The sequence below is a fragment of the Notechis scutatus genome, chromosome 3, assembly GCF_049901735.1.
Source record: "Notechis scutatus isolate UNSWTSFEM ecotype Mainland chromosome 3, rNotScu1.2, whole genome shotgun sequence".
In the NCBI taxonomy this organism is placed as follows: Eukaryota; Metazoa; Chordata; class Lepidosauria; order Squamata; family Elapidae; genus Notechis; species Notechis scutatus.
The window spans coordinates 21,003,272-21,030,717 of record NC_142011.1 but is presented as its reverse complement, the minus strand read 5'-3'; the positions used below and the strand labels follow the sequence as shown (position 1 = coordinate 21,030,717).

The 27,446-nt window shown below is 40.7% G+C and overlaps 1 protein-coding gene across 5 annotated transcripts in view; it reads right to left on the bottom strand.

Moving 5' to 3' along the window:
• NFATC2 (nuclear factor of activated T cells 2) overlaps positions 1–27,446 on the bottom strand; it is a 191,416-nt gene that overhangs the window by 124,866 nt on the left and 39,104 nt on the right. For 4 of the 5 annotated variants that reach the window (XM_087959279.1, XM_087959280.1, XM_026664968.2 and 1 more), the window contains exons 2-3: positions 26,113–27,145; positions 24,103–24,271 (exon numbers count right to left, since the gene is read on the bottom strand). In XM_087959279.1, the coding sequence (XP_087815405.1) occupies positions 24,103–24,271; positions 26,113–27,145 (1,202 nt within the window). The remainder of the gene's footprint in view (positions 1–24,102; positions 24,272–26,112; positions 27,146–27,446) is intronic. The other variant, XM_087959278.1, reaches the window with a different exon arrangement.

Sequence of the window (27,446 nt, the reverse complement as noted above, 5' to 3'; positions counted from 1 at the left end):
GTCTTGCTTTTTCCTTCCAGAGAATTCAGAAACAGACTTGGAGTGGCAATGGATGTGTCAAGTACCCAACAGTTTATATTTCAAAATTTAGGTAATGTATTCAATTTAGTGGTGTCACATTATAGAGACCCAGCAAAGAGTATAACTCTTGCTTTCTGAGGCAGGCTCCATTCAAAACCACACATACACACAAATGCAACTCCATACTAAAGGCTGATGCATGAAACCTAAACTATTTTCAAGCGTTATGGTGTTCCAATACTTTACATAAATCGGTTGTTCTGTGGAACATGCTTGTCCAACAATAATAGTTATGATGGTTCAGCAGTTAGAGATGCTGAGCTTGTCAGCTGGAAAGCTGACATCCTGGGTTTGAGACCCGAGCACCACATGACGGGATGAGCTCCCATTACTTGTCCCAGCTCCTGCCCATCTAGCAGTTTGTAAGCATGCAAGTAGATAAATAGGTACCACGTAGGAGGGATAATAACAGAATTCCCTATGCCTTGGTATATATGTAGTCATGCTGGACACATGACGATGGAAGTGTCTTCAGACAATGCTGGCTCCCTTGACTAAGAAATAGAGACGAGCACCATCCCCTAGAGTTGGACATCATTGGAAAGGGGAAACTTTTACTTTTACCTTAGTATGCAACACCTCTGGCTAACTATTTGGATCTCAATGCTCAACAAAGTCTAGTGTATCCTGACATCTGTGTCAGATTTCAGAATGATTGCTTTCTCTCTCCTTTAGCCTTGATCTATACTTATCAGAAGCCATCTTTCCACAAAGCCCCTGATATGACACTACTCTGAAATAGTGTGCACCTGATCTTGTGGACAAACCCAACTGCTTTATTCAACAACCTCTCACTTTTCAGTACCACCATGTTGGTTTGATAACATAGAACAGATTGGCAGGAGACCGTTTTCTAAGACTTCGCATTAAAATATGGAGCCAGCCCTGCAAAACAAGGTTACATAGAGCTTGCAAGCCATTTTACGTTGAGTGCAGTGACTTTTATTGTTGATCTACTGTGAAATGCAGTCACACTTTGCACGCTCTGTAGAAAAGGCTTGAGAGGATGCACAAATAACTTGTGCTTCCTGTCTCTCCCAGGTTTTGAGAAATGACAGGAAATGCTCGCACCCATCCTTTGCGTGAAGCTCAGAAACAGAGGAAGAGGAAGCACAGGTCAATCACAGAAAAAGGTACACCATTATGGACCAATATATTGTCTCTCTCCAAGTACAGTCCCAGTACAGGAAAAGTACAATCCCCTTTGGGAGAAGCTGAGATTGTCTATGAGTGGTGTCTCTTATTTAAAATGTCACTTTCAGGTTGAGTGACTTTGCAAGATGCGCAACCTTAAAAGCCATTGTGACAAACAAAAAACCCAAACCTACCTAAACAAACAATGCAACAGAACATTAGGAAGAAGTTTAACCTTTCCTTAATGTGAAGCTATGATCCTGGAAAAGCAGCATGGAAATCGATTCTAAAAGCTGCAAAACAGCTATAATTTCTTGAAAGCTTGGCATAGTTGCATTGTCCCAAGATTTTTAGGCCTGCAGCTGGGCAGTGATGTGTCTTGTATATGCATAGCCATTTCCACAAGATCACAGGAGGACCTCAAAACAATCACACCAAGGGCTTCTGTACAGTTGTGGCTACTTCAGAAATGGATGTAGAGCAAATTAACCTTTACGGAATGATTTACACAGGCCCCAATAAATATATACATATCTTTGATATACCCGGCTAATGGTATGCTTAAGGTAGTGTAAATCACATTTAATGTTTCCTTTCTCTCAGGAATTCAGAATAGTGCAGTCAGTCCCATCTCTTGCTGATATTACTAATTGCCTCCCTCAAAATTTCTTAGAAGTGTGTGGGAAGGGGGCAAAATGCTATGCTAGCAGACACATCAAAAGTCAGAAAGCCACTTCCTAGCCTTGGAAGTACAGAAGCCATGCAAAACCTAACATTGTCTGACCAAGAACGGAACATTCTCAGCTCTGATGAGTTAAAGCACTGCCTTTGGATATATTTCCTATCTTTCTTGAAATACTTCTTTTCTTTTAAACTCTCTGAAAAGTCTTTCAAACCACATAGGCAGCAACAGCCACACTGTGGCCTTGCCTCTTTGAAAAACCTAAAGTCACATGAGCCAAAATGAAGGTTTGCAAACAATATATTGTAGATTTTGAGGTTGGGAACAGCCTGCAGTTTAGAACTTCCTAATTTGCCAAAAAGACTATTGACAGCTTGATTTAAGGAACTCCAAAGTGCACAAAAAGATCCCCCAAACCTTTGGATTTTCAGTTTTTCATCAAATGATTATCTACCAACAGAATTTTTTTTAAAAAATGACAACATACATCCCAAATCCCCCCCAAATAAAGCAGAGCATTTCATAAAATACATTTTTAGTTAATGAACTGTTTCCTACTGTTTTGACACTGATGGTGACAGGCCGAAACAAAACTTTTATCAAATGAATTATGTATTTAAACAAACAAGTTTTTAAAACGTTCATGGCAATCTTTCTCTACGCAAATATTTATGCATCCTGTATGCAGCGTATGTTTGGAGGAAGTAAAAAGAGCCCTGGGTTTATTTAAAAAGTTAGCTGAGCATAAAAACGTTCAGTAAAGGATAACAGCAGCTTTTGAATTGGATTTCATTACGTGAAGCATAACAGAGCCAGAATTCCTATGCAGACTCCAGACCAGAGAATATCTCTTTCATTATTAACACTCACAATTACAAATCAAGTCATTCTATATTTCTCACATCACTGAAAATTGAAAGCAGATGAATCTACCGCATAGCCCAACCATCTAGCTGAAAGGGAACTTGATGGTCTAAGACACGGTAAATTTGTTTTCAATTACTTGGTCCACATATTTTTTTAAAAAAAAATCTTGATTAAACTATACAAAGCAAGCAGGGCAAGGAGATCATAGAACAGAAACATTAAGCTAATAGCATCTATGGCTTTTTTTAAAAGTTCTTTTTCTTTGTTCTCTATTTTAACAGTCAGCAGGAGGTATCTCTGCCTAGATTAATCCACCACCACCATCACTACCCACCCCCCTTCCCAGAAAAAGACCACATGCCATTTCTAGGTTGGCTGGCAGCATTCCACAGTCTGCTTAATAAAGAAGAACCCAGAGACAAACAGTCTTTTGAACCCATTTTGCTGTCACAAATCTAGCATTTAATATTCAAAAGTCCCCGCCCTCCCACCTCCCAAAAATTCATATCCTTTGCATGAATTTAAGAAAGACAAGGGGACAAGTCTGCAGGTTTTATTTGTGCAAATAACTTCATTAACTTGGTACACAGTTCTACACATGTGCTAACAGACTGGATTCACCCACAAAAATGTGGATTTCGTCATTAAACCAGCATAAGGGTTTGTGGCTTATGATTCATAAAATCTCTTTTGGCTTGTCCAGGACCAAGCTCTCTTTTATGATAAATAACTTTTATAAAATATTTACAATGCTCTTTTAATTCTGAAGGATTAAAAAAATACATATGACGTTCCTACTAAAAGCCTTCCTATGCTCTGTGCAAAGAGGAACTCTGGGAGCAACTATTTGAGGGAACAGTCAGCTTTGGATTCCCCTCAAGGGAGAGAGAGTGAAATGACGACTTCAAGATCTCCATGAGCTTCCCTAAAATCATTATTTTCAGATTGCATAGTTGACTTCTAAGCCTGTCATTAGAAGTATCCCAAAAAAGTACACACCATGATAGCAGTATTCCAGTATTTGAGGGGCTGCCACAAAGAAGAGGAGGGTCAAATAATTATCCAAAGCACCAAAGGGTGGAACAAGAAACAATGGTTGGAAACTAATCAAAGAGAGAAGCAACCTGGAATTAAGGAGAAACTTCCTTAACAGTGAGGACAATTAACCAGTGGAACAGCTTGCTTCTAGAAATCGTGGGCGCTCCATCATTGGAGGTTTCTAAGAAGAGATTAGATAGTCACTTATCTGAAATGGTAAAGGTTCTCCTGCTTGAGCAGGGGGCTGGACTAGAAGACCTTCAATATCCCTTCCAGTTCTATTGTCTTAAATATTAAAGATTATGCAAGGACAGCTGCACACAGATGAATGTTGATGAATTAAAGCAATCCTGGAAAAAATAAACATATATGGACTAGGACCTACTGGCAAAAACTGCTATGAATTTATCTTGATTGTTAGCTAACAAACAGAAATATCTGTATATTTTTCTTAGGAGCAAGTGGAAATTTCCTGACAGTGAGGACAATTAATCAATGGAATGGCTAGCCTTCAGAAGTTGTGGGTAGTCCATCACTGGAGGCTTTTAAGAAGGGCATCCATTTATCTGGGATGATATAAGGACTCCCACTTAAGCAGATGCTTGGACTAGAACAGGGGTCCCCAACCACCGGGCCGTGGACCGGTACCGGTCCGTGGAACATTTTCTACCGGGCCGCTGGTTTGCTGGGCGCCGCCATCTTGAGGAAGTGCTTCCAGTGAGCTTTTCCGGTTGGAAAGCGGCGTTTGGGTCCTGAAGGAATCTTCGCACCTTAGTTTCATCAAAGGGGGGGTCGGCTTCGAACAAAACTAAGGCGCGAGGATTCTTTCAGCACCCAAGGCAAGGCGAGCTGAGCGACCGTCCCGAAGCCGTCCCGAAGCCCATCGACAAAGGTACAAAGGAGGAGTTGAAGGTGGCGGGGAGAAGCGGGGGACGGCTGGCTGGCCGGTCGCTCGGCTCGCCTTGCCATGCGTGCTGATGCCGGTACCGGGCCGCGGATCATTTTGTGATGCCAGTACCGGGCCGTGGCACAAAAAAGGTTGGGGGCCACTGGACTAGAAGACCTTCAGGGTCCCTTCCAACTTTGTTATTCTGGTTGGTCATTGCCTTCTTCCAGGGCTTTTTGACTTCTTATACTAGCTTGGAGCTTTGGAATTTTCTTGCAATCTTTCAACAAAGTACTACCCACCTTAGCTTTTTTGAGAACAGCCAAGTGATGCCATTTGCAAAGATAGTAGTTGACCTCCCGCCCATGTTTTTGCAGAAACAAACATTGGGGTGAGAGAAGAAGGAAAGCAGACATTTAAATCAGGACTGCATTTTGGCAACAAATGGCTCAGAAATTCTTGAAAACCTAGGCAAATCTTTCCTGTCTGTTTGAAAGTAATCTTCATCTTTGGGACTTTCAAAATTAATTACTCACAGAATTACCAGGATACCTTGGAGATATTGCAGACCATCACAATAAGGTGAATATTGCAATAAACCAAGCCACACCTTTTTTTTTAAACTTCGTAGTGCGTAAAAAAGTTGTGCTTACAATATACAGTAGTCATTCAGTATGCAATAACATGATATCTAAAATACTTCATTGCTAAAAGTTACTAATCATCATCTGAAACTCCAGCAGGTTTTTTGGATGGAGGGTCTTGTAAAAAAATGCAGCATCTACAAAGTGCAATAAAATGAGATATATCTTATTTCTAGTAGCTTATTTCTAGTAGGGTCTGTAACATTTGAGTGAGATAAGTAAATGGGTAGGTTAGGTAGCTAGCTAGGTAGATGGGTTGATGGGTGAATGTAGACAGAGAGATAGTTGTTATTAAGTCCTCTTCCCTCTCTATCTGTCTTTCCTCTTCTTCCTACTTTTATCTGTCTTTTGCCACTATTTTTTTGTAATATATGCTAAGGTAGTTCTCAACTTACGATCACAATTGAGCCCAAAATTTATGTTGCTAAGTGAGACATTTATTAAGTGAATTTTGCTCCATTTTACGAACTTTCTCGCCACAGTTTTTCATTGAAGCACTGCAGTTGTTAAGTTAGTAACATGGCTGTTAAGTGAATCTGGCTTTCCCATTAACTTTGCTTATCAAAAGGTCACAAAAGCTGATCTATATTATTATTACCTTTATTGTCAGAGTACAACATGTGTACAATGAGATTGGCTTGAGCCTCCCTTCATGCACCCCCCCCCCCCTCAATACAACTCACAGTGAGGACAGAAGTCCCTAACCCGGACCCAATCTTATTACACTATGTAACCTTGTTGCACAATGCACCAGCTTCGCAAGTCTATCATACTATGTTGATCACATGACTCCAGGACAGTGCAACAGTCATAAATATGAACCAACTGCCAACCATCTGAATTTTGATCATGTGACTATGGGGATGCTGCAATGGTCATGAAAAACTGTTCTGTCATTTTTTTTCAGTGCTGTTGTAACTTTGAATGGTCATTAAATGAACCATTGTAAGTCAAGGACTACCTGTACATAAACATCAAGTTATACTATTGTTTGCTGAACTGAACAAGCGGTGTGTGTACTTGCTTTAACCTGGGAATGTATAAACTACTCTGAACTAAAAATTACCACTATGGTTTTCTAACAAAGGTTACCTGATTCCAGCTATACTACCTGCAAGCACCAAGTCATAGAATGGCCTATAATCATTTAAACTTTTATCTTTGTTTTTCATTCACAGGGGGGAAATTGCCCTCAAATATTTCAGCAGCTTTTTCTATGATAATTGTTTTTCTCAAGAATGTGATTGTACTTAACTGGATAGTAAAAAGTAGCTCAGGTTATGATTGCTATTTGATTGTTATTGATCCTTCTTTTTTGGAAGTTATCCTTACGTAGAGTTCACAGAAATACATAGAGAATTTAAATGCTTCTCTGCAAATTATATTAACATTAGCAAAGTTGACTCGTTTTTTTTTCCTCAATTGCAAATAGAAAGAAGATTTTGCTTGCTTTTCAAGATGGCAGGATCAGATAAGTGATAGCGCCCGCTCAATCTTTGCTAATCTGAAAGGGTTATGTAGGGTTAAGAGTCAATTAGTACAAATTTAAGAAACAGAAAGGCTGCAAAATAGTCTGAGACTTGAGAATAACCTTGAAAAAAGGCAAACTGCTTTTACTGAAGGCCAAGTTTTTGTCCTTGGTTTTTGCACCTAGGCACTAAAAGGATTCATAATCAAGAATTAAGGACAGCAACGGAAAAAAAAGAACATAACATAAACAAGAAAGACAAATAGGGATCCCAAAGAGGATCTCGCCTCTCATATTAGGTGAGCAACTCAAAACAATCCTCCCCCAAAAGTGTATATATAGAGTAGACTGGAGAAAAACCAATGTATTTGAGTCACATTTACCAAAAAGGGAAAGACCAGCCAGACATGATGTGTACCTTTCCACATTCTATTTTGGGGTTTTCTTTCTTTCGGTAGAAATGAACTCTTTTCTTTTGCCCACCACTGGAGTATTAACAGGGCCAGACTTGGCCTCTGGACCAAAGAAATGCTAGGTACTCAGGCAGATAAATAAATAACATCATTCTGAAAACAAGGAGACTTTTATTGCAGAAATTGGCTTATTAGAATATGTGCATGATTAAATTTCAGTTACCGGCTTGCCCTATCTCAAAGAAGCGTAAGCCGATAAAAATCTGAATGTTCCATTTCAATTTATTATTAGTATTATTGGTTTGTCGCAGGGTCACCCAGATGTTTAGACTGGATTGGGAAGTTTTATCCACCTATCAAGACTTTCCCAAGGACCTGCCTTAGGCAGAGGTTGATGTTTGATGGGGTTAAAGGTATTGTTGCAGGATGTAAGCTGTTACGAACACTGCCTTCTGCAATTGACTGGTCGTGATTTGTCAATGCCGATGGTATTCATCTGGTGCTCCAATGATTTGGGATTGCAAAACATGCCTATTAATATTGTTCCTATCTTTGCTTTCTTTTTCCAGAGTTTTGCAACTGTGAACCCCTAGCTCTCCTTTTACTTCTAAGAATGCTGATGGATGGCTACCTTTATTCTTGGAAAACAGAACAGAAGAATGGAATCTGTCATTTTGATTTAAAGGGGGAGAGTTTCCCATTGTTGTTGCTATTTTCCTTTTAATTAAAAGTGCCTCTTTTTCAAACAGGGGAAGGAATAAAAGTATCCACGGGCATCCAATTGAAAATCCCACGAACAGACACTAGCAGGCAAAATGATTTGACTGTATGGGTGGAAATTTTATGAGGGAGATCATTGGTTCTAAATTAATTCCTGGTAGAGCCTTTTATAGTCTTAAGGGAAGCAATTTTAGCATCCAATGAGAGCATGTGTGTCTGCTGTCAGCTTTTTCAGAAATGGTGTGGTGATTCAAAAACCCATTTGTCAACTTTTAGTTAGAAAAAGATATAGGAAAAGAGAGTCCCTTCTGTCTACGCTTAATTAAAGGCAAATACAAACCAAGTAAAAACTAACTTCCTCCAACCTTTTCTCTTTTCCTGCTGTGCACAAGAAGATAAGAAAACTCTTGAAAGAGAGTTTTCCCTCCCTGGTGCAAAAAACCCCAGAATTTCAAGTCACAACTGCCCATGGCTAATAATAATAAAATAATCAATGACTTTAGGGTTAATTCAAGTTTTATTCTAAAATTGCCCAAATACAACTAAAATATACAGGGTGTAACAAAAATGAAGGTCCATAAGTAAAGTTAGGCCTCATTGATAATTTATTATATAAATTACATTATAAGTCTAAATTAGTTGCCATGTTCTTCTAAACATTTCCTTATACTCATTTGATGCATAACCTCTGAACATTCCTAAATACAATAACATTTTCTCTGAAACAAAATTAATAAAGAGTAGAGTAGAGTAGAGTAGAGTAGAGTAGAGTAGAGTAGAGTAGACCAGACTAGTGTAGACTAGACTAGACTAGAATTAGGCTAGGCTAGCAGAGCAGAACATAGCAGAGCAGAGCAGAACACAGCAGAGCAGAGCATAGAAGCTGGAAGGGAAGTCTTCAAATCCTGCACCCTGCTCTGGCAGGAGACCCTATGTCTAAAAGGACAAGTGGTGCCCTTTTATATACCCTGTCTATGTAGTTCAACGCAAAGACTTCCTTTTTTTGTAAACTGAATGTTGTAAAAGTGACTAATTCTAATTTTGTCAACAATTTTGACAATCCCAGTTTTATAATTCTAATTCTGCAGTAAGTAAGTGTCAGAACTGCCATCCTGAGCTCCAGCCTTGCTTCGCTATAAGCCCGTCTGCCATAGACTATGGGACGAGGGAGCTGTGAGAAGGGTAACCACTCATTGTGCCGTCCCGAGATAGCAGCTCACCATCCCGAGGTCAGGGCCCTGGGAATGAATGGAATGGGTCTCCATCCAGCCTGCCATTGCAGGGACTGTTCCCAAAATAACTTTTTCCACTGTAACTGGACAATAGGGAGATAATAGGGAGGAGGAACAGAAAAGGGAAAGTTAGTGGGGAAATGTCTGACGCAAAACTTTCGTTCTGGCTTTTGCTGTACTGTAACCACTTGGCTTTAGTAAAAGTATATACCTTTTGCACAAATGGAGTCGAGAGTCTTCTAAACATTTCCTTATACTCATTTGATGCATAACCTCTGAACATTCCTAAGTACAATAACATTTTCTCTGAAACAAAATTAATAAAGAGTAGAGTAGAGTAGAGTAGAGTAGAGTAGAGTAGAGTAGAGTAGAGTAGACCAGACTAGTGTAGACTAGACTAGACTAGAATTAGACTAGGAGCCCAAGTCTGGACGAGTGTGACAATAAGAAGAAACGTTCTGCCCTTTTACGCCATAACCTTTGTACAGTACTTCAGACCTGACATTTTACAATCTTTTCAAGTTTGATTACCACTACTCTTGTAGCATTTGGCATTGATCTATCAGTAAAATGTTTATTCAACTCCTGTGATGCTTGGTGTGTAGTGTCCTATTGCTGTTTTTGCATGCACTACTGTGACAGAGAAAGGATGTCGTGCCAAGCCCTAACACTTTGTCTGTTGTTGTTCTACAGTGATTTCTATACCAGACATGCCATGCCTATATTGTCCTAATTCTCCAGGTATAAATCATTGTGGAAGAGTACTTTTCTGCAGTAAAACAGCATAACATATATATATATAAAAAAACCTCTAATTTCTCATCATAAAATATTGTAACTATATAACTTACATTAGGGACCATAGCTGTCAGAAAAATACAGGGATGCATAGACATTTTAACAAAACTCATTCTGCATTCTTAATGTATTCTGTCTTTTCAAGGAATTTGGATTTTTGAGCAGGGGGAAGGGAAGGAAATAGATTATTGTGGAATCTAAAGTCACAGAGACAACAGAGCCTCTCTTTTGCTTGCATGAATCTTCACCAATACAAAAAACTGTCATTAATTTGGCAGCAATTCTGAGCTGAAACCAATTGGCCACTATCAGATTTCTTACAGGGAAGAAAAGTCGAAAGGGCAAGTGAAGTTTTGTAAGTGTTCTTCTGTGAATTGTGTTAACCAGACATCCAATCTCAGAAGGCAAATTCTTGAAACCAATGGGAATAACACCTGAACGTAGTCTACCAAGAGAAAAGATGTTACTAGTACCAAGCAAAAAAGGACAAAATTTGGTGTGATGTATTTTCACAAAGGGAGAGAAAGCAACAGAAAAAGACAAAGAGAGAGAGAGTAAGCATGCCTTTTCTACTTCTTACCACTTCCTTCCTCTTGTTATTTTAATACACATATACCAATACACTTTGCTCTGCACCAGACTAGTGAGGTCCATGGAAATTGTATGAAAACAGCCTGCAAAAATTGGCTTCCTGTCAAGCCAGCATTTTTCAGGTACTATGGCTTCAATTGGCCAAGGATCTATCCACACAGAATGATAGTAGAAATGGCGAAACTCACATTTGAATTACAAGAGAGGGAAGAGAAGGAATACTATACAGTCTGGGGAAAAAATGGTACAATTGGTTGGATGATAGGACAGTAAGAACAAAAAAAATAGTACAAATAAATAAATGTATATATAAATATATAGGTAGATAGTTAACAAAAAGAGGGAAGTAGTAGATGTCACAACACTGTAAAAATTGTATTTGTGTTGTTTTGTTGTTTTATATTTGTGTTGTTTTTAACTGTGTAAAATTCAATAAACATTTTTTTTTAAAAAAAGAATAATAGTAGTAAGTAGGTCGACACCCACCAAGCCAGACACATGTATGTTTTCCCAGCAACTGTTAAGGAACAGCAATTTGGGAAGAGGATGGTTTTCAAGGAAAAAGCAGGGTAGCTGGGTGTTTTGCATGTAGGCATGCATATAAACATCACTTTAACTTTTCCAAAAAATGTCCTGATGTGTAATTTTTCCCAGAAAAAAATTCCTCTGTGTTCTGTCCCCTTTGCTGTACCAGCACAATTTCAGATCCTAGGTACTTAAGATGAAATTTTATATCCTAGACAATTAACATGATATTTATATCCTGGATAATTCACATGACAAAAGATATATATGGAGAGGGTAGCATGCCTGCTAATATATTCTTGTGACATCTGCAAGCTCCCTGCCCCATGATTATTTTTTTTAAAGATTCTTCTAATTAAAATGTTATAGGGAAGCTAGCATGTTGAGAGGGAAAGCACCAGTCTAAACTTAACTAACTTAACTTGATAATGCCTCTGAGCTCCATCAATATCTCAGAAACATTCTCTAAAAGTAAAATGCTGGCTGCCTTGATGGCTGGACCCTAGAGCTTTTTCACCCTCAAACCAGTGGTGGGATTCAAATTTTTTTACTACTGGTTTTGTGGGCGTGGCTTGGTGGGTGTGGTATGGTTTGGTGGGCGTGGCAGGGGAAGGATAAGGTAAAATCTCCATTCCCTCCCCACTCCAGGGGAAGGATAATGTAAAATCTCCATACCTTCCCACTCCTGGGGGAAGGTTACTACAAAATCCTATTCCCTCCCCACCCCACTAACCTGCTTTCCAGCTCCGTTCTCCTGTGCAGGGCAACAAAAGAAGACCCAGCCAATCAGCTGGGACTCTGGAGGCCGAGAATAGATGGGGGCAGGGCCAGTCAGAGGTGGTATTTGCCAGTTCTCGAACCGCTCAAAATTTCTGCTACTGGTTCTCCAGAACTGGTCAGAACCTGCTGAATATCACCTCTGCCTCAAACATATGGTTATCCTCAGCACGGGAACCATTTAGTGAGACTGCCCAATGGTATAATGTACCAAGTTTGGTGACCCTTGTTCAAGATATGTGTTTGTAATAAGCAAAATAAACACCATTCAAAATGGACTCCATGAACACATCCCCTGACACTGATTTTCCAAAGATTCCTTCCATTGTTTTTTCAATTTCCAGATCTGTAATCACTGGATTTCCAAGCAGTCTCCCTTCCACTGCTAACATGATCCAATTCTATTTACTTTTATGGAGATCAAGGCAAGGCAAGCTAGTTGTTGCCATCTACCAAGGTTTTAGGGATAAATGGGCATTTTAACACCAAGTGGCAGAGAAATCTTTGAGTAAAGAGATTTTTGGCTGAAACACAGATCGCCTCTGTGTTTGCTTATGAAAGAAATCACCTGGCTAATGCCAAGTCAAGCAGAAATGTAAAACCCTAGCCTCTTGAGACCCCAAACTGATAGAATACTTCTGAATTTATTATAGGGAAAGACAATGTCATGAACTTTGGATATCATAGATCAGGGGTCTCTAACCTTGGCAACTTTAAGCCTGGAGGATTTCAACTCCCAGAATTCCCCAGCTGGCTTTGCTGGGGAATTCTGGGAGTTGAAGTCCTCCAGGCTTAAAGTTGCCAAGGTTGGAGATCCCTGTCATAAATGACTGCCAAACCCCTTTCCATGGAGTTTCCTCTACAAGGCTGAAGGCTAAAACAGTAGCAGGCACTGCCTATCTCTGTGACCTTACCCAGATACTTTCTAAAGTCATTTGTCAGGATTCTTCCTCAAGATTCCTCTTTTATCAAAGGAAAACCTTTGCATCTTCAGTCTTTGAGCAGGACATCTCAAGTGAAGAATGCCTTATTCTGGGCAGTTATTTTGCACCAAAGCAGTGCAGAACTCAGCTGAGCCTTTTTGTTCTCCCAGCATCTTAGAGCTGGAGAAGCTTCTTTGTTGAAACTTTGAATGATCACTGAATGAATAGATTATAAGTCAAGAATTACTTGTACTCTAAAGCCAACTGCCAAACGTTAAGAAACACTGTGTGTGTGTGTGTGTGTGTGTGTGTGTGTGTGTGTGTGTGTGTGTGTGTATGTATGTATGTATATGAAAAACATAATTTTGGGCATGCAGTTTTGATCCAACTCAACATACCTCCATCCTCCTGCATAACTCTCATTATCCCTCTATAGTTATGACTGTAACTTTTACTTTGAGGCAAAAGGTTTCACATTTCTTGTTCCAAAGGTGCTTTTTCAAGAGGTAACTGGACTTTCTGTTTTTCTTTGAAGATGTTTTGGCTTTTCATTCAAGAAGCTTTTTAGAGCTGAAGAAGCTTCTTGGATGAGAAGCAAAACATCTTCAAAGGAAAAACCAGAAAGTCTTGTTGCCTCTTGAAAAATCACCTTTGGGACCACCATGACCTGGAGGGACTGAAAATCTCCATAGACATCCAGCATGTTAAGTGTTGCTGCTAAAATAGCTCCCTGTTATTAAGGTTTTATATGTTCATGTCAGTGGCGGGATTCAAACATTTTTACTACTGGTTCTATGGGCATGACTTGGTGGGTATGGTGTGGCTTGATGGGCATTGCAGTGGAAGAGTACTGTAAAATCCCCATTAACTCTTCAACTATTGAATTCTACTCATTTTTGAGAAGACACACCCACAGAGAATGGGGCTGTCTTCTCAAAAAAGTTGATAAATAGCATGAATCATTGATAATGGTCTTTCTTTTCTGTGAACCTAAATCCAGATCTGTTTGATTGCTGAAAGCCTAATATCTTCTATTCAATGATGGGAAAACTAGTATTATGTACACAAGCTGAATACAATTATCAGCAAGGAATTCAACATTAGAAAAACTAAGATCATGGCATCCGGTGCCATCCCTTCCTGGCAAATATAAGGGCAAGAAATGGAAGCAGAGAGAGATTTTTATTTTCCCAGGTTCCAAGATCACTGCAGATGGTGGCTACAGCCATGAAATTAAAAGACACTCACTCCTAGGGAAGGAAGCTATGGCAAATCTTTAATATTCTTTAAATCTTTTAATACGGTGTATTAAAAAGCAGAGAATCTCCTTATGGACAAAGCTGTGTATAGTATTGTTTCCCCAGTAGTAATGTATGGCTGTGGGAATTGGACTCTGTAAGGAAGGCTGAGCACTGAAGAATTGATGCTTTCCAGTTGTGGTGTTGGACTGCCAGGAGATCCAATCAGTCAATCCTAAATTAAATCATCCCTGACGGTTCCTTGGAAGGACAGATACTGAAGATGAAGCTCAGATACTTTGGCCGCCAAATGAGAAAAGAGGACTCACTGGAAAAGACCCCGATGCTGGGAGAAATTGAAGGCAACACAAGTAGGGGATGGCAGATGATGAGATGGTTAGATAGTGTCATTAATGCAATGGACAGATCAATGGGGAGTAATCATTTCTCAAGCAATCAATCATCAATGATTATCAGCAAGGAGCATTTTTTTTAACCACAGTTGGTCAAATTCAACTTTGCTAAGAGGCAGGGATATATTTATCACATCCTCTCTCTGAATAGAGCATCTGCGCCAACCACGAAGGAACAAATTTTCATGTCAACACCAGCCTTTGCCCCCCCCACCAAACAGAGGCAATTATTGCTAGCCTGGGCTCTTGAACAAGACATTAAACATACAAAAGCCCATGTCCTTGCTGAATGCCTCTCCTCCCGCCAGAGGCTCTTCATTTTTACAGACAGACAATTGTTCTGGTGTTCTAGAAGCACTTTACACATACACACTCTTCAGTGGAGAGTGCCAAACTCCTGAGACCAACATGCAATGAAGAGGAAGTGGCATCAGTTAGCAAAACCACAAGATAAAGCTTTGAGGGATATCAGATCCAGTAGAGTACAACACTCTTTTAAAACACAGAGAGAACAAGAGAGATTTTATACATACATACATACATACATACATACATACATACATACATACATACATACATATTTCAACTCTTCACTCAGTGTAGCAGCTGTGCCCGTCTTCAAACTCTTTCTTGAATAATGTTAGTATGGGGGCATGTACTTCAACACAGAGAAGATCAAATTTCTGAACTAGAATTTATTAATAGATTCTTCTTCTCTATTTGTTTAGGATTTAGAAGCCCAAACAGGTTGTTTAATTTGGAGTTCTATCCTATGTTTTTGGTGGTTGTGCACATGGCTACCTCAGCTCAAGTGTTGCAGAAAAAGTAGCAGAGGTTTAGGAGATTTCTAGAACCAATGACAGTGTCTTGGATTATTAGAAAGGATTTATAAACTTTTTAAAAGTGATTCCTCGGTTAAACAAAAAGCAGAACTTGCTGCTGCCATATGTTCACTCAGTCATTTGACAAGTGCTGAATCTCAGAACCAGGAATGTAGTATGAGCAGGTTTCCTGGCTTTGCATTGATTTTGCAAATAAATTTCTACATCTCTGTAATGCTCTGTATGATTTCAGTCAATATGTGATTCCAAGGCTAAGGAAACAAATAAGGATTTCATATTGCACCTAACATTCTCTACCTTGCCACAACCTCAGGTCATGATGGTGAATGTTTACACAATCTGCTTGGCTAAGGAAAATATGGGATAATAAGCAAATGTACCAAAATAGCTGGGCTCACTTATTGCATAATGTGGTTGTATAACAACCACACACAAGTAATCTGAAAACCTTAGGCTAGTGGTAGCTAACCTTTTTGGGCTCCTGTGTTGAAAACTGCATGCGCACTCATGCGTGTGTACACGTGTGCCAACACCCAGAAGGCAATGCACCCCACCCCCTGCGCATGCACGCACAAAACCTTCCCCTCGCTGCACCCCCTTACCAAAAGTACCAGAAGTGATGAAACGGGCCTGTTTTTCAGCCTCCAAAGGTTGCAGAGGTTTCCCTCGAGCCTTAGGGAGGCCAAAAATCAGCTGGGACATGCATGCATGTGCAGTGCAGGTAAGTTTGGCTGGGGCTCACATGCCCGCACAAATGACTCCTCATGCCACAGGTGGCACATGTGCCATAGGTCCGTCAACATGGTCTTAGGCTTTTTAAAATGTATTTATTTATCATATTTGTATAGCCGCCCATCTCTCATGAAGGTGTAGGCCTTTGCATGATATATCAAACTAGCTAACTGCATATTTAGCAAATGGTGACTAGAGAAATCATAGTTTAGCATGATGGGTAAGCCAAGCTAATTTTGTGCATTGTTATCCCATGATATTGCAACTCTGAATTTCAGTGTTTTGTTCTGAATACTGGCAAAAGCAATAGGTGACCTCAGATGCCTGAAAGATTTAAGTAAACAAGAGCAAACTTATCACATCTTTCAGTATGTCAGCAACTGTTTCCTGGAAAGCCAGAATAACTGGAGGCCCAAAGTTACATTGATATAAAGTAATTTCAGGTAGCAACTAAAAGAATAATTGAGAAACATGTCTGAGCTCAACAAAATAAGTTTCAAAGTGTGCAAATTATCACCCAGAAGTGCAGCATATATTTCAAATGTAATCATGGACGTGAATAAAGCCCATTTTTAAAGCATACAAAGGACCATCTATGAATAAAGCTCTTATAGAGAAAACATTAAAATAAACAATTTCTTATGGAAGATAGCTTATCAACAAGATACAAGTTGCACAAATGAACTGAATACCACTCATCTAGATTTACAGCAAGAAAATCATTAGCTTAATTGTGCATCAGTTACTACAGGAGAACAGGAAAAATAATGTTCTCGCATATAAATGCAGGAAGCCAGATTTATATACAACTTTAAGTATTGCACTTTCTACCAAAGTTACATTGACCATACAGATTACACACTATAAAAACAATGGAATTCCTTCCTCCAGCGTGAGGCTTGGAAGTCATGTAAATCATCCTACACAGGGGCATGCAGAAGTGGTATTCAGCAGGTTCTGACCAGTTCTGGAGAACCAGTAGCAGAAACTTTGAGCAGTTCGGAGGACTGGCAAATACCACCTCTGACTGGCCCTGCCTCCATCTATTCTCTGCTTCCCAAGTCCCAGCTGATTGGTTGGGTCTTCTTTTGTTGCCCTGCACAGGAGAACGGAGCTGGAAAGCAGGTTAGTGGGTAGGGAGGGAATGGGGATTTTGCAGTATCCTTCCCCTGCCACACCCACCAAGCCACGGCCACAGAACCAGTAGTAAAAAAAATTGAATCCCACCACTGTGGGCATGATCTGTACATCTCTTTCTCCAAGAACTGAAGGAAAACTGGACTGTACTATATATCCACCACCTCTGATACTTTCCTCCAAAGAAACATGGAAACCATAGTTTAAAAGGGACGTTGAGGATTCTATTATAAATGTGTCACAATCGGACTCCTTCACAAGCAAATATCACTGGATTCCATGTAGGCAGCACATTGTCCACTTTATACTTCCACAACTTGGGTAGGAAAGCATTGGACAATCCAACTGTGCAGGTAGTCCTCAACATACAACCACACATTTCTGTTGCTAAGCAAGACAATTGTTAAGTTCAGGTTTGCCCCATCTTACAACCTTTCTCGCCACAATTGTTAAGTGCATCACTGCAGTTGTTAAGTAAATAACATGGCTGTTAAGTGAATCTGGCATCCCCACTGACTTTGCACGTCAGAAGGTTGCAAAAAAAGGGATCCCATGGCTGTGGGACACTGCAACCGTCGTAAATGTGAACCGGTTGTCCAAATTTTGAGCAGTTTTAAGTGTGAGAAACAGTCATAAGTCACTTTTTTCAGTGTCGTACCTTTGAACAATCACCAAATGAATTGTTGTAAGTTGACTACCTGTATTATCTATCCATATGGAATCTTGGACATTGCCAACTGGTTTTATCGTCCATCAGTTATAGACCAAGAAGAAAACTCTGTGGAGGACCCAAAACAGCCGCCTTCTTCAAAGACTCACAGTTGGTCTTCTTTGCTATGACATTGATTATGACAGTAATCAATGTCATAGTAAAGAACACTTTTAAGGCAAGACACTATGTATAAATCCATGTCATTGATCCAGAACTTATGTTCCCCCTCCTTTAAAAAAAAACACAGATTTGTAGGGGTGAAGGACAAGATATTTCCTAATCCAGATTATTATTTCAGCCTTGTCCATCATAAACATGTTTGGAAAAACCCAAAGCAACAATATATGAAGTATATTTAAGGCAGGGTTGGGGTGGGGTGTTATATGTGGAACACATAGGAACTCCTTATCATTTCTCAGCAGCTTCTTCCTTTTTCTTTTTTAGAATTAAGGAGGAGGCTCCAACGGTGTAGGCTTAAATGTAGAAATGGTGGCTGGCTTCCCACAACAATCTAACCTGTAAAACCCAGTTAACAAAATCAAGTTAACCCAGTTTAAGAACTGAGATGTTGCAGAACCATCAGCCATTAGTTTGCATTGTATGATGGCTTAAAAGTATGTCCTGGTTTAAACAAAGTTAGCAGCTGGGATCCTGCTATTCTCTGCATTCCATTTTAGTCCAGTTTGGTTTGTGGTTCAAACCGAAGCAGTGGGTACTCAGCCACACACTTAGAGGGCACATTGAAGCACCCTGGCCACATACCACACTCGTAACCATTTTGTCAAACCAGCAACAGAAAATAACACCTCCAGTCCAATTAAAACTTTCTTTCTAGACCACAAAGAGCTAATCTCCCCATCTTCTCTTCTCTGGACATTTTTTAGCTTATTTGATTAGGGCGGGTATCAAACTGAGTTTAAAACATCAGTACTGCTTCAGCTCTTATAACTGTACAGGTAGTCCTTGACTTATAACCACAATTGATCCTAAAATTTCTGTTGCTAACCAAAACATTTGCTAAGTGAGTTTTGCCCCACTTTTAATTATCTTTCTTGCCACAGTTGTTATGTGAATCACCACAGTTGTTAAGTTAGTAACACAGTTGTTAAGTGAATCAGGCTTCCCCATTGACTTTTCTTGTCAGACTTGTCACAAAATGGGGCCTGGGACACTACAATCATTTTAAATATGAATCAGTTGCCAAGCCTCTGGATTTTGGTCACATGCCCATGAGGATGTTGCAATGGTTGTAAGTGTGAAAAATGGTCATCGGTCACTTTTTAACTTTGTAACTTTGAATGTTTGCTAAATGAACTGTTATAAGTCAAGGACTACCTGTAGAACCAGAATATGTACTCCTCCATCAAAAGAAAGACAGAAAGAATCAGAGTATATTCATGAACTGGAATAAAGCATGGTAACAAGGTCAGCCAATGAATAGGCATGGCAACTAAGCCAGCCAATAAGGAGTGTTTGGAAACTGAAACTAGAAGTAGCCTAGGCATGGCTCTATATTAAGCTCTGCAGCTCTGAACTATGTTAAGCTCGGAGTCTGTCTATTGAAAATGAAACTGCTTCTCTCCTCTGCTGTGTGTCTTGCTCACCTGCTGAACTAAAGTGAAATTGATGTCTGTTTCTGAGCTCCTGAGTTGCTGTTCTGCTCTGAACCTGTAACATGTCTGCTTCTGTCTGAGTTTGCTCCATGTTGAAGAAATCTACAACTGGTATTGTAAAATTTACTTTATGTGTTTATAAAGAAGTTAAATGAAGCCTCAGCCATCTGTGTTTAATTTTCTGGTGCTGAATTTACACTTCATTACTCTGAAAAGAGAGAAAGAAAGAAAGAAAGAAAGAAAGAAAGAAAGAAAGAAAGAAAGAAAGAAAGAAAGAAAGAAAGAAAGAAAGAGAGAGAGAGAGAGAGAGAGAGAGAGAGAGAGAGAAAGAGAAAGAGAGAGAGAGAGAGAGAGAGAGAGAAAGAAAGAAAGAAAGAAAGAAAGAAAGAAAGAAAGAAAGAAAGAAAGAAAGAAAGAAAGAAAGAAAGAAATTCTTGCTTGCAGTAAAGTATCCATGCACTGTACAGAGGATGAGACTAGATGATCTCTTTCCATCCCTTCCATTTTATGACAGTATGATAGACAGGTTTTGATATGTACCAACCAGATACATATACCAAAATATCAGAAAGGAAGATAAAAGAACCAGAATTCCCTTGGAGAATTCCCTCAAAAGGAGCTTTAAACTTTAATTTCTATTAAGAACATTTGCATATTGATCACTTTAAAAAAAAGCATTGGAGAAATCAACAGATTTAATGTTTCTGCTTTGGATCCCAGCGATCACATTATTTAGTGCAAATACCTCAAATTTTAAATCCATCCACCATTTAGACTAAACTTGATTTATCCAGTAAGGTTCGCCTTCATTTACACAACTGTAATAACGCAAGAGAATATTTTAAAACAGGATGGTATCCAATTATCATCTGACTACAATCTCCATCATCCCCACCTACTGTTCATACTGGCTAGATTGATCAGATAGCAAAGTCCTCTCCAAAGACATGTTTATCCAAACAGACTTCTGGGCATACAATTTGACTTGTCTATTGACACTAGTTTCAATTGGTGTATATGGTTTATTTCTTTTTGGAGATTTTATTTGCCCATTTTCAAGGTTTAATTCGACTTTTGTTTTTATAACTATGTTGTATTGTTGATAGCAGCCTCTTGTGCTCAATTTGGTGGGAAAGATGGATACAAGTTTAATAAGTGGGGAGGAAAGCAGCTTTCTACTCTTGTTTTAAAAATGCCCCATGCTATCAGTGACCTTAGCCTAAATCAACAAATCTCGTGCTCCAACACATTCACCTTTCTCTTACGAATTCATGAACCCAATTAGCCTGTGCCCCTGTATCTTTATAACAGCATAAAGTTTACAATATGCCATCAAACACCTCGCTGAACCAAGTGCCAACTGTGGCAAGCCTCAATTGACCTCATCACAATTCTAACCATGCCAATGAAGAGATGTTATACTGGCGTCACATAACAAAGATATTGCCAAAGAAAGAAACAGTATGCCCAATAAACATCAAATTGGCTGCTTGATTTATGGCACCCCCTGTATGAAAGGCAAGAAGGTTTTTTAGTCTACATGTCTCCAGCAGAATATTTAATCAGAATAGAGCTGGAAGGGAACTTGGAGGTCTTATAGTCCAACCCGTTGATTAAACAGGGGACCCTATATCATTTCAGACAAGTGGCTCTCCAGTCTCCTCTTAAAAACCTCCAGTGATTAAGCCTCCACAACTTCTGAAAGCAAGATGTTTCATGGGTTAATTGTTCTCACTGTTAGGCAGTTTCTCCTTATTTCCAACTTGGTTGTTTCCTTAATTATCCATCCATTATTTCTTGTCCTGTCTTCAGTGCTTTGGAGAATAGGTTGACCCCCTCGTCTGTCAAATATTGGAATACTGCTATCATGTCACACCTAGTCCTTCTTTTCTCTAGACTAGCCAAACCCAATTCCTGCAACCATTTTTCACATGTTTTAGTCTCCAGGCCTTTAATCATCTTAGTTGCTCTTCTCTGCTCCTTTTTTCAAAGTCTCCACATCTGTATACAGTATTCCAGGTGTAGTCTTACTAAGGTTTTATACATTCACATGATATTTCGCATGATTTTTGATTTATATTTACACTAGATTTAGAATATTTACGGTGCAAGCCATCCTGGAAAAGGAAATTCTTCCAAATTTACTTTACATACTCAACTATACCAGAACCAAAGTTAATTTTTGCAAAGCTTTCTATACCAAATTTCAAAATGGTTCAAATGTTGGTGTTAAGGGCCAATTTAGGATGTTAGGTGGTATCTCTTTAGCCTTATTAATTAAAAGTTGATTCAGCTGATACATTTACAGCCTGTTCTTTTCTTTAGCCCTTGGAAATGTGCCCTTTTTGTCTTCCCTCCCAATTACAAAATGTCCTTTACATGAGAACAAATGCCTTATTTATCTGTGTACAAGATGGCATCTTTTGGAACGAAGCTTTTAAACTGTATAAGCAGGCAAAAGAGAACAATTTACCAGCACATGTATTTTTGCTCCTCTTTCGCTTTCAGAAAAAACATCTGATAGAGCAGTATTTTTTAAACTTGGAAACATTTGTTGAAAGCCAGATTGATCTAGTGCAGGGGTTCCCCATTCCTGGTCCTTTGAATGGTACCAGACTATGGCATGCCAGAAATAGGGCCATGCAAACAAGCAAAGCGCCATCAGCAGGATGCAGGAAGCATGCAACACCATGCCCCCTCTGGTCCACAGAGAAACCTCTCTCCATGGAACCAGTCCTTGATAACGGAAAGGTTTGGGGCTACTGGCCTAGGCTAGAAACCAGGAAACTGTAAGTTCTAGTTCCATCTTAGGCATGAAAGCCAGCTGGGGGGCCTTGGGAGAACCTCTCAGTCCAACCCATCTCAGAGGGTTGTTGTGGTAAAAATAGGAAGGGGAAAGAATATTAGATATATTAGCCACATTGAATTGTTTATAAGAAAATAATAAATACAGGATAAACATATACCAACTTTTAAGATGGAAGGACTTCAACTCCCAGAATTCCCCAGCCACCACGGGAGTTGAAGTCCACAAATCTTAAAGTTGCCAACTTTGAAAAAACTCTGTAGTTAAGCTATGTTTAATTATCAAGAGACATGGATGTTCTAAAAGAGCCATTTGGATGCAAAACGATTAAGGGTGTTGGAACTGGGATGGCATCATTTGATCTCCCCATCAAATGAGACTTGAAGAAGCTTGGCTTATACCTGGCATCTCCTACTGAAAGTCCAGGGGCTGAGAAAAATATGCTTTAGAGTTAAGGAGAAGCTTAAAGAGACAGAAGCAGGGTGCTTCCACGTTGCCTCCTAACTCAAACAAACATAAAATATAGAATAATAGGGTTGGAAGGGACCTTGGAGGTCTTTGAGTCCAACCTACCTTATCAAGCAAGAGACTCTATACCAGTGGTGGCTAATCTTTTTCAGCTCCCATGCCGATACTTTGCGCACGCTCGTGTGCCACCACCCAGAAGGCAATGCGTGCTGCCGCCCATAACCCCTGCACATGCGCGCGTGATTCACCCTCGTGCATCACACATCTTTGCGCATGCATGTGCAATTCCCCCTCGTGTGCCTCATCTGTGTATGCACACATGATTCCCCCTCGTATGCAGCATGTCTGCGCATGTGTACACAATCCCCGCACGCAGTGTATTCCTGCACATACACGCGCATCTCTCACGCCCCCCCTCCGCCCCCCTGCACATGCATGCCAATCAGCTGTCGGGTGGTGGCGCGTGCACATGCGCAGTGGGCTCTTCCGGGCGACCTCTTGCTTGCTGGGGGAAATGGCTTTGCGCGCCACTTCCGGCACACATGGCATAGGTTCGCCAACATGGCCCTATACCAATGATGGTTAACCTTTTTGGCACCAAGTGCCGAAACAAGAGTGCGTGCGCACCAAAAAGGCACTGAGTGCTAAAACACGGGAATGCGTTTGCACGCACCCTGAAAACTGGAAGAGCAGCACCCCGGCGCGCGCATGCATGCCAACCACCTGGTTGTCCAGTTTCTAATGATATGCACACTCAAAGACCAGCTGGCTGGCGTGTGCATGCACGCTGGGGAGCTGGTCTCCAGTATATGGCGCTCCTATGTGCACGAAGAACCCGGAAGAGCAACAGGCGACAGCTGGAGTGCCCGGAGAGATGGGCTTTGTGTGCCAGAAGTACCATAGGTTCGCCATCATGGCCCTATACCATTCCTAACAAATGGGTCTCCTGTGTCTTCTTCAAAGCCTCCAATGATGGAGCATCCACAACTTCTGGAAGCAAAGCCATTCCTCTGATTATTTGTTCTCACATTTCTACTTACTTCTAGGTTGTATCTGTCTAAGGATCTTCCACCCATTACATCTTATCTTGCTACCAGGTGCTTTGGAGAATAGGCCAACCCCTTTCTTCTCTATGGCAACCTCTCAAGCACTGGAAGACTGCTATCATGTCACCCCTAGTCCTTCTCTTCATTAGACTAGGGATGCATAGCCACTTTGTAAGCCCAGGAAAAGGCATGGCTTCTTTAAGGAGTAGCTGATAGGCAGGGAGAATATGCTGATGCTGGATTGAAGCACCCTTTCTTTTCTGGGATCCAAATACCCCACAGCACCGTAAAATACCCCCCACAAAACACAACGTACCTGAACCACAGGATGCCCCCCTGTTGGTGCCTTGACTGCCCCTCGGCTCCCTTCCGTCTCATAATGAGCACGATGGTGGGGTTTGGGTTGCACTTCAATCTGTAATTCATAGGAGCCCGAATGGCTCGAAAGAGGCCACTCCAGAGGTGGAAGAGACTGAACAGGAATGCTGGGGAGAAGAAAGTTTGGATTTAAGTTAGGAAAGAAAAGAAACTTAGCCAGGGGTGGGATTCAAATTTTTTAACAACCGGTTCTGTGGGCATGGCTAAGTTGGTGGGCATGGCTTAGTGGTCCTGTTATTGGCTGGGCGTGGCCAACTCAATATCACTCACATTGAGGCACGCATCTCCTCGCCTGGACTCTCATGACTGTGGGGATGCTGCAACAGTCGTAAGTGTGAAAAAGGGTCATAAGTCACTTTTTTCAGTGCCATTGTAACTTTGAATGGTCACTCCACACAAGCAAAGTACCAGCAAAGGAGGGGGAAAAAACTCCAGAGAAGTTCTTGAGACAGGAAGTCTAGTCCTGCCAAGAATGTAATAAGGGTTAACGGAGAGGCAGTTTCTGTAAGCAACACCAGAATGTTTCCTTCCTGCCTTCCTTACAGGATTAGGCCAGTAATTTCTTCTAATAACCGGTTCTCCAAACTGCTTAGAATGTTAACAACCGGTTCTAGTGAATAGGTGCGAACTGGTAGAATTCCACCCCTGAACAAGGACAGGCTGCACAATAATGACTCAAACAACTGAAAATGATGTTTTTTTTTCTCTCCTCTGTTTGTGTTTTGTATTTGGAACAGATTTCTTTTCAGGTGTGGAGGGGGAGTAAAACTCCTTAGCATCAGATTGTGTTAATAATAATATACGAAATGCTAATGCCCTGATGGTCTCTCATATATATATATATATATATATATATATATATATATATATATATATATATATATATATATATATATATATATATATATATATGAGATAAATTATGTAATCTATATGCTTTTATATTGTTCTTTTCTGGTTTTTAAATTTCTGTATTTTTTTTCTTGTTTTTAAATTTGTTTTAATGTTATGTAAATACTCAGAATCTTCTATAAAAGCACCTGTTTCTTTCTCCTTCTAGGTTATTTCCACACTGACGATGTAGAACATTTTCAGTAGCCATTCAATCATCACTGTGCGCAAATACTGGTGAATCAGATATTTAGATTGTAATGAAAAGTAGGAAATGTTTAGCTTTCTCCTGGTCAAGAAGGAGAAACAAATTATGCTGGTATCTACACTGTAATGATTTTGATCTCCTCAAATATTATGCACTTTGATTTGCTACGGGAACATGCATTTGCTGTTATCTCCGACAGAAGAATATCCAGGGCAGCTTAGGAGAAAAAAAAGAACAGGATGTGTCTGTGGAGATTCTCAGTTATCCAGGTCACAGTTGTCCCAAAGGTGGTTTTTTTTTTTCAAGAAGCAACTGGACTTTCTGGTTTTTCTTTGAAGATATTTTGCTTCTCCTCCAAGAAGCTTGGATGAAGAGCTGAAGAAGCTTTTTGGATGAGAAGTGAAATGTCTTCAAAGAAAAACCAGAAAGTTCAGTTGCCTCTTGAAAAAAAAAAAAAAAAAGCACCTTTGGGAAGAACAAGAGAGTTCTTCATTCATTAAAAGAAATCCTCCTCTATCATATCCAATCTGTCTCACAGATATATACGTATCTATGAGACAAATTATATAGAGCTCCATAAATTACAATAGCACTTAGACATATATACCACTTTACAGTGCTTTATAGTCCTCTCTAAGTGGTTTACAGAGTCAGCCTATTGCCCCCAACAATTTGGGTCCTCATTTTACCCACCTGGGAAGGATGGAAGGCTGAGTCAGCCTTGAGCCTGGTGAGATTCAAACTGCCAAATTGCAGGCAGCCGGCAGGCAGCAGAAGTAGCCTGCAGTACTGCACTCTAACCACTGTGCCACCGCAGCTCATAAATACGCAAGACCTGCTAGTACTTACCTGCAGATTGGTATCGGAGGCATCAGTTGCTTCGGCCAAGATGGTGGCACCAAAAGGATTGAATCTGGCGGTGGGTTCCTTCGGTTCTCCTGCTCACAGGATCCAATGTATTCGATGGGCTGAAGCACGTGGCATGGCATACTGGCTTTGTGGGAAGCCAGTGGCGAAGGATCCGGAGTGGTCCTCCATATTTTGGTGGGAACTCCGCAGGAAGGGTCAGTGGTGAGATTGTTCATGGCATCCATGAGACTAGATGAGGTGGACAACTGGGTGTAAGTGACTGTCGCTCCGTCTTCTCTCAGGGAAATATGGGGAGAGGCCTGTGGAGAAGGGGTCCTCGATTGCCGTGGAGAAGAGTGTGGGTGCTGACTCCCGTAGAGCTCAGTGCAAGAGTACCTCCGTTTTGCCCCTGGCGACGACGACCTTGAGTTGGGACGAGGTGATGGTGAACGTGGCCCCAAGCAGGTATCCTCCACGACAGTTGCTTGTGGGGACATTATTGGCGAGGTTCTAGGGGAATAATGAGCATGGGTGTTTTGAAACTGTGGACACAGGTCATCACTAGGGCCATTATTTGGTGAAACGCATGGTGAAGTATAAGGAGAGAAATTTGTCTCTGAAATGAAGCTTGCAGAGGAGCCGCTGCTAGGAGGGCTCAGGCACAGTGGTTCTCGGTAGCTCTCAAAGCCAGGGACCGGCAGGGTAAACCTTGGGCTAGCGGTAGCTGAGCTGGACTGATGCTCTACCAATAGATCTGTGTCTCTGCTGCTGAAGGGCCCCCCTGAGTGAATCAGTTCATAAGATGGTGTTATCTCAATCCTAGGGCTCAAAGTAGGGGGACCTGCAGCCTTGAAAGGGTCCAAGTAGCATTTTGACCCTATGCTATCTGGCTGTCCATATCTGCCCATGTGATCTGCTGAAAGGCTAGACAAAGCGAAGGGGTACGGCTTGAGGCCATAATCCGAGACATCATCATGAGGGTAAGTAACTCCAGTGGGTGGGCTGATGATTTTATGTGAAGGAGTCGGTTCTTCTGGAAAAAGAAGGGTCGCTTTTAAGACTAGACATACCACTGCAGAAGCTGAGCAATCCTGGGTTAACAAGAAGGCATTAGCGATAGCGCTTTAGGAAAAGGTTACATTATACACAGACATCAATTGTATGCATAAGGCAGCAGGTCAGCCTTCTCAGCGAGGAAGCCCACCAGGCCCTCTCCAAGTAAGAGCCAGAGAGTGAAAAGGAATGTGCCCCCACTGCATCCTTGGGTATTGCACTGGTTTTGAAATATTTCGTCCACCCAATCCAGTATTCCACCATCAGCTGCCTTCTGATCA